Source organism: Condylostylus longicornis, unplaced genomic scaffold (genome assembly GCF_029603195.1).
Source record: "Condylostylus longicornis isolate FDR11 unplaced genomic scaffold, ASM2960319v2 ptg000049l, whole genome shotgun sequence".
NCBI classification, from domain to species: Eukaryota; Metazoa; Arthropoda; class Insecta; order Diptera; family Dolichopodidae; genus Condylostylus; species Condylostylus longicornis.
Window position 1 is genome coordinate 3,626,768 of NW_026578018.1, and position 14,589 is coordinate 3,641,356.

Below are 14,589 nucleotides of genomic sequence, written 5' to 3' on the forward strand. Positions count from 1 at the left end.
AGGAAAATCTAATAAAAGTAAGTAGGGACACCTACTTAATGGAGTTTTACATAATATCTACTGTTTAAAATTACAAATTTTAAAAAAAATTCTATTGAAATTTATATTTATATTGCAATTTATATTTATATTCCATTGTTTGAACAAAAAATTTAAATTGTCAAATTAATAAAATTGTTCATAGTGAAATATTATTGTTGAATTTATTTTGCCTTTTGCCTTAATTAAGAAAATTTACTGATCAAAATTAAATCTATCGCATGATATGAGATAAGGAACTCTTTTTTTTTTTGATGGGTTTCTGACTGGATTAAAGTAGTTATGTTAAAAGACATACACAAAGTAAATTTTGTTAGAAAAATTGAAAAATTTATAAATTATATTTAATTATATAGGAGCAAATAAACTGGAATTTAAGAATAAGATCTTAAAATAATAAAAAATTCAACAGCAAAATGATCAAAAATTGTCACAACTTTTGCCAATTTTTAAACAAAATAAGAATTGGTTTAACAAAATTTGATATCATTATTGAGAGAATAATGTAAGACCAGGGACTGCGAATAATATGTAAAATAAAATAGCATTTATATAAGAATAATATTTGATTAAATCCACTTTCATATTCCACTGCTCAAAGATCAAATCAATTAATTTTATTTTTAATGAACTCAAGTTATTTATTTTTAAATCAACAAGCTGAATTCAATAAAAATTAAAAATTAAAATTGAAAATTTAAAAAGCAGAATGAAAATTTAATAATTCCACAAAACAAAAATTAAATTTTATATTAAATAAAAATTGTAAATTTATAATTTCATGTGATTGAATCAAAATAATAAAAATTTACAACTATAATTATTTTTTATTATCTGAATATCCTTTGTAAGGATACGCATGAATTGATAGAGCTTAATATAAAATATTCATATAACACAATAATAAAATATTAATTTTTATTTAAATGCAAATTATATGTATTTATGCATAGCACTATACTATATCTTAATGACTCATAGTGAAGTGTTTTCTTTAAAATTAAAATCGAAATTAAGATTTTTAAATTAATAGATCAAAATTTTAGACAAACTAATAGATTTTTCAAACTTGATTTAAAAGTATGGTTGAAAAAGCTTAGAATATTTGAGAATAATCAGAAAATGAAAAGTAATTATTATTCTAAGAACAGAAAGCCAATTGAATAATTAAACTACTGATTTGAATTAAATAATTATTGAATTAGTTTTCATGCAAATATATTGTCCTTAAAAAATATACGAAAATTCTTTATTCTACTTTTTACTCCATTTCTGCGAAAATTTCCTTAGAACATCGGATTTAATGTTTGTTTTTAGAAAATTAATGAAAACTAAGAGGTTAACCTTAATACTCGTATTTAGCTCTTTGCTCTCAAGGATCAAACTTGAGGTTTAACTTCAAATATTGTAATTTGTAATATAATTGCTTGTCCTTCAGACAAAATTAAGGCAGCCAGTAATAATAATAATAATAATAATAATAAAATATAAATAACAAGTCATCGATTCGCAGCTCACTAATAATGAGTAAAATATTCGTATATCCTTTTTTCAGAATATCTTTAATTTTTTTAAAGCCCACTTTCATTTAAATAAAATCCATAATAATTTATTTTTGTTAAAATAAAATAAAATGAAATTTAATATTTAAGACTTAATTGAAGATTATTAAAATTTTTAAATAAAAATGCAATATAAATAAAATTTTTGAATATTTTATGAATTTCATATGAAAAAGGATATAAAATTTTATTGAAAATTATTTAATATAAATTTTTGATATTTGGGATTAAATAAAAATAATTAATATTAAATAAAAATTTAATTAAACAAATTTTTAATAACATCTACCTAGTTACTGAATTTTAAAGATATAAATATGTATTACGAAAATAATTGCCTAAATGTATGCAATTTTTCTAATTTTTTGTAAAATTTCCAAAATCGAAAAATACTATCGTTTTCTTAATTCTTTGTTTCTCAATGTTTAAAATATTAAAATTTCGCAAGGATAGCAAAATAAATAACAGAACAAAATACTGATTTTGCTAACAATTCCAATTAATTTTACATATATACATACATACATATATGCATATGATATTGTCCATATCATAATGTTACTTAAATTAATATTTACAATATAATGAAAAATTAATTAATATCTTTTCCGTATTACAGAAATTCATTTAATCTTTACCTTTCCAAAAAACGAAATATCCTTTTTAGATTTTTGTTCTCTTTGTTTTTTTTTCTCTTCTTATTCATATTTAAACATATCAATCATTAATTGTAATTGTTCTCATATACACATAAAATTATACTGGAAAAATAATATATGTACTCGAATTTCATTGAATTCAATTAAACATGTAATTTTTAATTATCATATTTGGGTATAGGGTGTAAGGGAATCAAAGTGTTTTTCAAACCAGCATGAGCAAATAAAAAATTATAAGATAATTTTCAATTGAGGCGGAATTAAAATTTATTCGGAAAATTTTATTTATATTTTTCATTACTACACAGAAATATGAAAGATAAAATCGATAGGAATTAGACCGAGGATGGCAGACTGTGCTTTTATATACCGCTTTGACTTTTTATTTAATAAATAATTATTATTTAAAATTTGTATTGATTTATCAACTTTTAGTGTGTGGAAATTATTTTTGAGTATCGATTACTTTAAACTTCAAAAATTCGACTGTGCAATCGAAAAGGATATTTCGAAACAACTATCGACTTTCATAATTTCGAAATATTTCATCTTGTTTCTGCAGTCATCAACTGCATTTGCAATAAGGAGTTAAGGTAATTTTGTGATATTTTATTTAATTTTAAAAATGTTTCTTAATTCTTGCAATATAATTCAGTGTAAAAATTCATTAGGTTAGTGCAGGGATGGGGAACCTTTTCTCTATATAAGGCCAAATTTTATTCAATGCAAAGCAATCAGGCCGCAAAGTTTAAAAAAAGTCCAAAGGTTATAAATTTTTGCTTTGTGTAGGTTGATGAAAACAAAATTATGTCAGAATATAAAAAATAACATAAAACAGTTTATTTCATAAATAAAAATAGATAAGTAAGTATGTACATTATTAATAAAATAATATGGTTCATTATTTCAATGACTTTTCTGTGATTGCTGTGGCAGCAAAATTTTAACTTTTAAGAAATATAAGAAATAAATTTTTTTAAGGACAAAGGCCACTAAAATACAGTTAAAAGGCCGCATGCGGCCTTAAGGCCGCAGGTTCCCCATGCCTGGGTTAGTGCCTCACAGTAAATTTAAACATAAAACTGCTGCAAGTCTCATTCAAATCAAAATTATTTTTAACTGATTCTGTTTTATGCATCTATATAAATTTTACATAATGAAGAGATTTCAAATATCTTCTGAAAAACTTACGAACTAAAGTCGGAATTTCTTCTTTCTATTACCGTATTTTAAAAAAATGATCGATGACCCTGGATATCATATATGATACAACCTGTATGTATAATTTGCATGCAAATATATGCAATATAAACATATTAAATATACATCAGAAATTTAACAATATTAATTCCTTAAGATATTAAGTGAATATCCATGAAATGTAAATGAATGTTTATATATATAAAATGTAAGCCTATATGTGAACAATATGACATTAGAAAATTTTCTTTTCATATACTTTTCACATTAATTGTTTTAAATGAAAATATCCTGCAAATATTTTTTGTTATTTTCTCTTTTTTCTGTTTTTTTTTTTTATTATTATTCATTAAAAAATTAGTAGAAAACCAGTAAAGAATGGTAGCCGTATCAGTTATGTGTTAGGAAATTACAATAAAAAGAAAAATGAAGAAAAAGGAAATCATTAAAAGCCTTTTTATTGTTGTTGTTGTTTTTGATTTTTGTTTTTGTTGTACTTTAATTTTATTTTGTTGTCCCGAAAGAGGAAAAATATTCGTAATGATTTGCATTAGCATATACATATGTAAATGTATATCCTGTATGTTTGTATATAAGCACATATATATGTAAGATGAAAATTATTTTAACATAGACATTGTTGTAAAGAATACGTCTTGTATGCGATTTGTATTCTTTGTAATTCTTAATAAAATATGTATGTATGTATGTATATACTGAAGTTATTTTGACCTCATTTGCATTGTTATGAAAAATATGGTAATCAGAAGGGCGTCAACAAGACTTTTTTTTTCTTTCTCTATTTGTTTTTTTTTTTTTTTTTGTTATTATCATGTACTGTTGAATTTATTTTTTTTGTGTTTTTGTTGTTTTATGCTAATTTTTTGCTTATAATATAAATTTATTTATTTATTAGAAAATTTTTTACTAGAGTTCCAATAGACTACATTGTGGACACTATTATTTCCATAATAGATTTTCAAACTGTTTGATTCACATTGAAATTTTGAAAATGCAGAGATTTTTTGTGTATAGTAACTGTTGAAAAATTGATAAATTTTGGAAACAAAAGGTCAGAGTATCGCAAAAACGCATTTATATCAATTATATTTTAATGTAAATAAGACTCCATATTTCAAGTGCGATTGTAATATTCTTTTATATTTTTTGAGAAATTGTGGCGAATCATAATTTAACATATCTTAGAGTTTGTAGTTGAAATTGTTGACCATTACTCTCAATTAGTATATATTTGCGTATGTAATTTAGGTTAGGTTAAGTTGGTTGACGTGGCTATGTCAGAAAATACACTTAGGCCAGGTAGGTACGTTGTGATACCGCTCAAATCTTAACGCTCACGTGATTAAACCTGAGTTCTTTACAATTTGCATTTGCCATTTACTTATGTAATAGTCATATTTTATTATAACAGCTTATAATTCTGTAAATTTTGTTATTTTTTGAGTTGTGTATATTTTAGTCGAAACAAAATATTGACTCAAATAATGTCAATATTAATTTATCAGAAAGTTGTTCATTAAAATAAAAATTTTAATATTACATCCTTTCAATTTCTTAGTTTAGTCCGTTTACAACTGTTTCTAACTGCAAGAATTCTGCACAATTATACAAAATGCACGGTGTAGTAGAATTCCCACTGGATTTCACTACATGCACTAATTTTCAATATGAGAGTTCCTTGTGTTTAATAACACTTTTCTGATATTATACAATTTTTAAAGGAAAACTTGTATACTACTATTTTTTTTATACATACTTAATCTTTTACAGTAAAATGCTCTGTTCAATTAATAAACAAACCTTTGTAATTTTTTTTTTGAAAGTCACTGTTTTAAGTTCTTAATACCCTTTTCTTTGTTATTTTTTTTTCCCATTTTATTATATTTTAATAAAGTTTTTCTTCCTTTTCTTGTACATATTATAAAAAAAATGTTTTTCTTCTGTTGATATACAAAGTTCACTTCTAATAGTAAGTAAAGTAGTAAGGAAAACAAAAAATATAAGGAAAATATAAGAAAATAATAAAAATAAAATAAAAGAAAAGGAAAAATTTCCTAAATATTTGACTTAAGTATGGTACTAGAATGCATTTTAAATGCTTTTATTTGCTTTATACACTTTATACTATTCTTATACTTTAAGAAAGAATTTTTCAAGCATATTTTGTTCTTTAAGTATATTAAATAAAATATTAAGTGAAAAATACGGAGAGAATGAAAGAGAAAGAGAAAAAAAAACTAAGCGAAAACTGAAAAGAGAAAAGAGGAAAAGAAAGTATAAAAGGAATGGAGAGAAAAAAGAGGAAATTTTTATTTCATTGCAATAAAATAAAACAGAGAAAGAGTGAGAGGAATATAGCGAGACCTTCGAATGGACAATTTGTTGAATAAAAAATATACACTTCTTATTACATATTCTAAGTGTTATACATGCCTGTATATTTTTATATACCTATAGACAAAATCTAATTATTTATGTATAAAATGTAACAGAAAAGATATACATAGGTGCGAGTGTATAAACACAAATATGAAAAATATATAAGAATTTTTTACTGAATTTTATTATAAATTTTTGACCATTACAGCTAAGCTATACACAATAAGGAAATTGTCATTTTGAGAATGAATAATTTTTAATATTCATTTAATTGGTTAAAAAGTTATTACAAGAAAAGAAAGTGAATTTAAAAAAAAATTTATTCAGCTTTGATAGTTCTGTTTTTTAATGATAACATTTTTTAGCAAGATTGCGAGATTAAAATTAATACACACGGGCTTTGGATATCAAATAATTAATTGTTCTTAATTAAATAATTTTGCTAAATTAAAATTGTAAATTTTCGGTATGGGATGACAGTACACTTCGCTCCACTATAACAGAATATTATATTGGTTGTATATTAGACAGGACTCTTAAAGTAATTCCCAGAGGAAAATCTTCTCTACTAAATTAAGTATCTTGTTTAGATTAATTATATTTGCGGTTCTTTTGTGGTGAAGGTGAATTCACCTGGTTCTTATTTTCTCCCTGTAAATTAGAGCTCAACACTGAAACAAAATAGGCATCGAAGTCCTCGCTTCTGTTGAGGCCTTCACATTCAAACAAAATATTAAATCGAATTGAAAATAATTCAAATAATAATCATTATCATCTATATGTTAGTTATTAAGAGACACTTAAGATAAGTGATCATTTTTATACTCTCTAATTATAATACAAATTAAAAACTATATAATATTTAAAATTAAATGTGAGTTTAGAAATTTTTAAAATAGCAATAAAAATTTAAATAAATTTTCCGAAGTAACATAACCTAGAATTAAAGCTACCAAATCTGGGTTAGGTTACATTGGATTATTTTTGAAGATGTAATAGAACTGGTCATAATATTTATAGCAACATCAATTTTATGATCAAGGTATTTGACCACTGTTAATAAATTTAAATTTCTGAATTAAATTTAATGCATGGGTACTTTAAAATTTTTAGATATGCAAACAACCATCCCTAAATTCCCATCTATGTCTTGAGATAATAAGTCAAGTTTTTAATTAATTTCAAATTAAAATTTGATATCCAAAAATATATGTAAATTTTGACGTAGACTTCCTGGAGAAATTTTAAGGAAGTTTTTCCTGGTTTTATTGTAACAAGTTAAAACTATCTTGTTTAGTTGATTCTTTGCAGATTTTTTCTCGAAAGTAAATTTTTTGTTTTACATTAAATTTTTACTAAAACTTTGAAAATCATAAGATTGTCATATTTTCTAAATTTAATTTTACACCATTATTAATACAAAATTTTCTTCATTGTTGTTAATGTTGTGAAAACTTTTGTGAATACTTCTTTTTTTAGTTCATTTGTTGCACATATGAGCAGTCATGTGTGTCTCATTTACCAATACTTATTAAGTTAAAAAAAATTTTCTAAAAACTAAAATTTTCCATTTTAAAACGGAAATATTTTTTTATCATCTTTATTTGTTTGTTTTCTTTTAAAAAATCGTGCATGAAGTTGAATGAGCGTAAGGTTCTTTCTGAACTTTTCATCGAAACATTATCCTGCATCAAAAATATAAGTGACAAAATTTCATAAATTTTTTTTGTCTTTTGTTTTTACTTAAAAAATTTAATAAAAAAAGAAAGTACCGAAATAACATTCTATACCACATATGTAATAATGTTTGTATGGTTGTATATGAAAAATTGGAAAATCGAATTTCATAAATCTTAATTTAAAAACTTTTATCAGAATGGAAAAAAAAATTTCGGAAGAAATTTAATAGAACAAAAAAAATAATAGTTATATAGAAATTTTCATTTTCCTTTTTTTTTTTGTGATGCGAAAATATAATTTCATTTTGCTGGAAAATTTATGTAATTTTCATTGTTTTTGTCATAACATTTAAAAGCAGAGACTCGAAATCCGTATAGAGAATTTGAATTTATAGCTTCCAGTATTGTTTTACCAATAAATTTTGCTAATAGCTCACGAAAGAGTAACGTTAACGTTCTCATTATTATTGAAAATTGTTCTACCTTTCTTTTTAGTATTATTTGTGAAGCATAAAGCTACAGCTGCTGCGGCATTAATATGATTATTACAATATTTTTATGCCAAGATACCTTAAATTGCAATCTATTGCATGCTTGAACTTTAAATTAATATGAAGAATGAAAAATAAATCATTTTGAAATATAAGAGAAATTTTTCCCTCCCAAAAATATAAAACTGGGACAAATGGTGGTACTTAGAGTCTTCAGCCTTGAATTCAAACTAAAATAATTTTCTACATTAAAAATGTTTTGAAATACTGGTTAAAGAAAAAAGTATTGAGTAAAATGTTGATGCATTTGAAATACGTAAAAAAAAACTCTGTGTATCTTTCAGCTTTACTATTAAGGTTTTCCTGTTAAAAATGATACTTTTAAGATTTTGTTTTTTGTATCGATTGCAGTACAATGCAGGCGAATTCATTTTTATTCTGTTATAATGAAAAAAAAATTCATAAAATAATACCATATAAAAATATTTGTTGAATTTTCTTCTTTAACCTGCACGATAGTTTAAAATTTAAAGAAAAATATAATTTTTGGGAGGAATTTTAGGTGAAATATTGAAGAGAAAAAATAGAGAAATATAAGAGTTATTTAATCCGATTTTATATACTGGAACCGAAATTTTATTCAAATTAATTTACTAATATTCAGTTTTTCCAAATGACATAAGTAACTAGATAAATGCATTCCATACAGTGGTGTTTTGCTTTGCTGCTGTAGAGTTTAAAGAAAGTTATTGAAAATAATGAAATTTAATGTTTAAATAACGATGCCTTAACTGAGCTACATTTCGATCAAGTCTCTAAAACTTTAATCCCTGAAAAATTTCCTTATCAGATAAATCTGGTAGTATTCATATCCTTAAATAGGCTGAAATTTAATAGATTTGCAAATTTTAGAACAAAATAATTTTAATATTGGACTAAAATATTTTACTTTCAAAATTAAAATTCTCGATAGTAATAGCGGGTGCATAAAATCTTAATAGCATTTTTTCGATAATAAAATCAGTTCAGTTATACAACTTTTATATAATAGCAAAAATATTAACCTATATATGAATCCTTATTAAAACACAAATAAAATATTTAAAATTTAAATCAGACCAATTACTAAGAATTACAAAGAATACAAAAATATAATATCAATATAAATATTGTTATATTCCAATATAAACTGTTTATTGTAAAGGACTATTCAAAATATTTATTTTCATTTTCTTTTATATTAACATTAGGTACACTTAAAACTGTAGAAATTTTAATGATTTATTCATCTTTTTGCCACTGTAATCCTCTTTTCATTTATAATTCCATTTAATAATGTATAAAAGTTCATAATGTATATAAATATCACATATAATTATATGCAATATATATACACAAACATATCATAATTTTTGATCTTTGCATATTTTAATTTTAACACAAAGAATTTTAGTATTTGAGCATATTTTATGAATTGAAGAAGAAGACTTATGAATTAAAATTTTACAACAAAAATTTATATGTATGGAAATTTGATAAAATTAATATGGTAGAAATTCTCACGGAAATTGTTTACAATCATTAATTAATATATGAAATTGTGAATAGTAATGCATGTGTTGTAGCGAATGTGTTTTTTCTTGTTACATAATACTCTTTTACGATTTATTACAATAGCATCATAAAAAAAATATCTATTAATTTGGCATAATAGTCTTAAATCAAAATATTCACAATGTATGTACATTTTTAATAGCTTGATATTCAATAAATTAAGAAAATTTGAGGAATAGGGCCAGTGATACTAAAATGAAGTTGTTAATTGTAAAGGTTGTTTTATTATTAAAAAAAATTTAGTTTAAATAATAATAATAGTTTAGTATTAGCGATGCCGGATCTGTAGTCAAGTTGATGGGTCTTTGATCTTGAATCAATGTTAAACTGATCACCATTGAAGTGATATGATATTACTGTTTCTATTACTGTTGTAGTTATGATATTTTTTCATAATTCATGAAATTTTTAAGCAAGTTTTCACTTAAGTAGATTTAATAATAATGTTTTAGTATTAGCGATGCCGGATCTGTTGTAATTTGAAATTTTTATGCAAGTTTTCACTAAACTAGATTGCACTCATCAATATTCTCTAGACTCCAAAACTGAGCATTAAATTTTGAGAACTTTTTCTCATTCACCCAAATAAATTTAAATAAATAATCTACTATATTTAAACATAAACATTTTCTGTTAATTACAAGAGAACAAGAGTTAGTTTTAACACTAAGGGTAATTAACCCACCTAATTTACTTGCAGTAAAAGAAAAAAATTTATTTTTGTATTCAAACATTTAATTAGAGTTTGTAAAAAAAAAACAATCCTCTTTTTTTTGTTGGATTATTTAAAATATCCTTGTCAAACATAAATTATATAATATACAAATACATTTATTATAAGCATGTATATCAAAATTAACATTTTAATATAATATACTTCGTGGTAATAAGGCATAGTCGGAAGGAGGTTCGGAAATATTATGCGAATAATTAAAATTACTGAATAAATTCAACATAATTTTGATGATAGCTTCCGTCGGGAGGGCTATCAGATCCTATATGAAAATCTAGCTTTGGTCACAACTTACTTGCCGTATTATATGCTGTTCCATTATAAATCAAATCAGCAGGAATAAACTATTCTAAATAAAAAATTCCAAAATTAATTTTTGCTTTATTTTACTTTCAAAATGACACGATTTACAGCATTTTACAGAAAAACAACTAAATTTTTCTGAACGGTTTCATTTCAGATTTTTTGCAGTCATTTCAACTTGATTCGACTATGGTAGGCCATTATTATCCGGAAGTATTATATATAATATTAAAATGCATAATTTAATTTGATTTTAATTGCATATTCATAGATTATAAATAAGCTAATTAAAATATTCATAAATCCAAAAATACTTGTATATGCAACATATAAATGTTCATATACATATATACAGTTCATAAATTTTAATCCTTTATTTTGCTACAATATATAATATATGTATATAATAATATTAATTATTTAATAATATTATGAAAAAATTATTTTTCACATACCTGAACATGCCTGCGGTGGTAAAGGAAATATTAATGTTGTTGAACTTTTTCTTCTAGCTACAGCACATCCCAATGATTGTGGTTTAAAGCTTCTTAGCTGTTGCATAAAATCTGAGCACTCCATTAGGGCAACGTCTGCGAAATGTAAGTCGCAGAGAATTTGGTTCTACATGAAAAAATTAAATAGAAGCACAAAAAAAAAAATGAGAAAATAATTAAAATTGTTTATTTTTTTTTTGTTCTTTTTAAATCAAGGAATTTTCCGAAAAAAAATGTGTGTGGTGCGCGGTTGAAAATAAAATTTCACATTCATTTAATTTAAATGTTTTTAATTTTTTTTTACATGTTTCATTATATAAGTGTATTTTAAATCATTTTGATTCCATGTAATTGAATTTTTTGTTTATTTTTTTTCTTTATTTATGGTTTTCCTTGTTTTTATTTTAATAAATTTAATGTGATGAATTTTTTCAAGTTTACAGAATGATGAGTTTTTGTATAACATGAATGGAATAAGTGAAAAAAGTAAAAGTGAATAAAAAATAAATTTTATATTAAATTTAAATGCTGAATATTAAATTGATTAAAGGATCAAAAACGAAGAAAGAAAAATGAAAATGAAGGAGAAAGAGAACAACAACAATATCAATAAAACAAAAATAATTTGTGATTTTTTAAATTCTTATTTTCTTTTATATTAATCTTTTCGGGATTCTTATCAAATATTATTTTAGTATTAAATTGATTTTTAATTTAAGGAATTTTAAATAAATTTTAGAAGAAAGGATAATTTTCCGAAAGAATAATTTTCAGACACTTAAAATTGCATATTTTTAGGATGAAATGGTTTTTCTGCGGAAATTTGTATTATTTGAATTATATATATTTCCAAAATCAATAACATTAAATTATTGACATTATAACTCTTTCATTTCGGCCTCAATCACCGAAATTCATGTTATGTATTCAGTTCTTTTTCTATTAATTCAAAATATATGCAGTAAATTTAACATTTACTGAATAGTGTTGTATGTAATGACTTATTCATAGAATCACGGCATTTAATATCTATGTACTACATTATTCATTAGAACGAAATATATAATAAACTAGCTTGTATAATAAAAAATTTTAATAAATTATGTATGACTTTCAATATAAAATGAATTTCCTTCAATTTACATTTACTTTCTTTTACTTTCTAACTAAATTCCCATTGTACGTGGCACGACAGTATAATGTTAATAATTTTGTTATTACTATGTTATATAAAATAAAAATTAAATTTCACGTTTATATTTATTTTTATTTGTTTTTATAATATTTTGCTAAAAATCAATTATTTTCGGGTAACTCTTATACACGTGTAAAAATAATATGAAAACAGTTTTTTTTTTGTAATGATTATTATCGTCGGAAATTTTGTTATAATGTTCTTGTGCTCGTAATTTAATCTATGTTCTTCTTTTTTCGTTGTTTTTTTTTGCGTATACAATTTAACATTAATAGCATCAATCATTTAATAGGTATAACATTATTAAGTTTTATATGGATATGCATGCTATATTCCTTAAGGGACGAAGTATAAATATGAAAATTTTACTTGCTTTCATAAAAATTTTCAACATTTTCAATAAAATTTTTAATTTTTAATAGTAAGATTAAGAATTATTTAAAAAATTTTTTATTGGCAAAGGAATTTTATATGTGAACTGTCTATGAAGTTATAAAAATGATTTTAAAACAGAATTTTCTTAAAAATTTTTAATATAAAATCTGGAATAATAATAAATTTGTCTATGTTAAATAGTATGTAATATTAGAATGCTTTTAACAAGTGTTATTGAACTGTTATATTGATTTATGTTACTTCAATCAAGTGTTTCTTACAAATAGTAACCATTTTATTAAAACAGCTCAAGAACTTAAAAACCCAAGAACTTGAAAATTTAAATTTATTTTAGATTTTAATGGCGAAAAATCACAAATATGGCTTTCTGCCATGCATATATTCAGAATCAACAATATTCTGATTAAAAAAAATTTAATTTGCAACTGCACAGCTTTTAATTATTCATAATTAAAATTTTAAATTTCCAAAAATTTTTGATGATTTTCTTATATTATTTTTCTTAAATATTGCTTCTCATAAGTAATTTGACATTATATTCAACCAAATTAGTTATCGAGTCGAAAAAAAAACTTGCATTGTTGGAAAATTAAATTTAAAATTTATTGAAATTTTTTTACATCCTGCCACCTTCGTGAGTAGTATATTGATTTTGCTATGGAGTTTGTAACCACTTGAAGAAGTCGTCTCCAGTATGGACATGATTATATACTCTTGCTCAACGTTAAATTCTGTGTTCATGTAAATATGTCTGTTCTTCCGTTTTTCCAATCGCAGGATAACTTAAAAACGAATAATGCAATCGATACCAAATTTTCACAAGTTGTTTCTTTTCTGTGAATTCGCACAATGAGTTCGGGTGGCTATCATACAACTCAAATGAATTTTTTTAAATATTTAAAAAAAACTAATAGAGATATTAATATGAAATTTTGTAAGGATCCGATTACATTCTACTTATAATCTGAAAATTATAATGGAACACAATTCCAATTTCAAAAGCTAATTTGAAATATTTCAAAAAATAACGGTTAGATTCATGAAACTTGGTGGTAGTGTGTCCAATTATAGATCAGAAGTATCTGTGAAATTTCTATAGAATGATTTCACAGGTTCGAGTAATTGCTATAAACAATGAAAGAAGCAGGCTATAACTCAATCAGTTTATACCAAACTTAAAAAGTTTTTACTTGTTTAAGATTAAATTATTAAAAAAAATTTTGAAACTGCAATTCAAGCTATTGAACTTGTTCTTAGAAATATTATTAGGAATTACATAAAAATTTTATAGTAATAATGATAAAAAAAAATTTAACAGTAATTTTATGCATATTATTTATAAAATTATGTGTTATCTTCTCTTACTGCTTTTTATGATATTATTAAAAAAAATTGAAAATCTAATATTTTTTTTTTTATTATACGTATATAATTCACAATAACATACTAAAATAATATTATGATTTTGAGTTCAGTTCATTAATACAAATAAAATTTTACCCCATTTTCAAGAATATTTTCCAGTTTTTAAAATTATTAAATTCCAAATAATGAAGGCCTTTATAATAAAGACTGAGATCCCTGTATTCACTCTTTCATCAAAATATAAACTTTTGTTTTATACCCAGTTTTTATAGTGATTGTGTGTACACATACATATGTACATTATTATTATATAATATGTGTATAATAAGGATAATAATTCAAACGTGTACACTCAATTACAAATTATGTATGTGCTATAAAACCTAAAAATATTTCTGTTAAAAGCATTTTTTTTTTTTTTGAAATTTATTCAAAAAAAAAAAAATATAAAAAATAAAC

General features: G+C 23.0%; 1 protein-coding gene across 3 annotated transcripts in view; it reads right to left on the reverse strand.

Moving 5' to 3' along the window:
- The window catches only part of LOC129611299 (uncharacterized), a 129,435-nt gene that overhangs the window by 108,378 nt on the left and 6,468 nt on the right, over positions 1–14,589 (reverse strand). For all 3 annotated transcript variants that reach the window (XM_055524373.1, XM_055524372.1, XM_055524371.1), the window contains exon 2: positions 11,136–11,301. In XM_055524373.1, coding sequence (XP_055380348.1) covers positions 11,136–11,259 — 124 coding nt within the window. In that variant the 5' untranslated portion in view covers positions 11,260–11,301. The remainder of the gene's footprint in view (positions 1–11,135; positions 11,302–14,589) is intronic.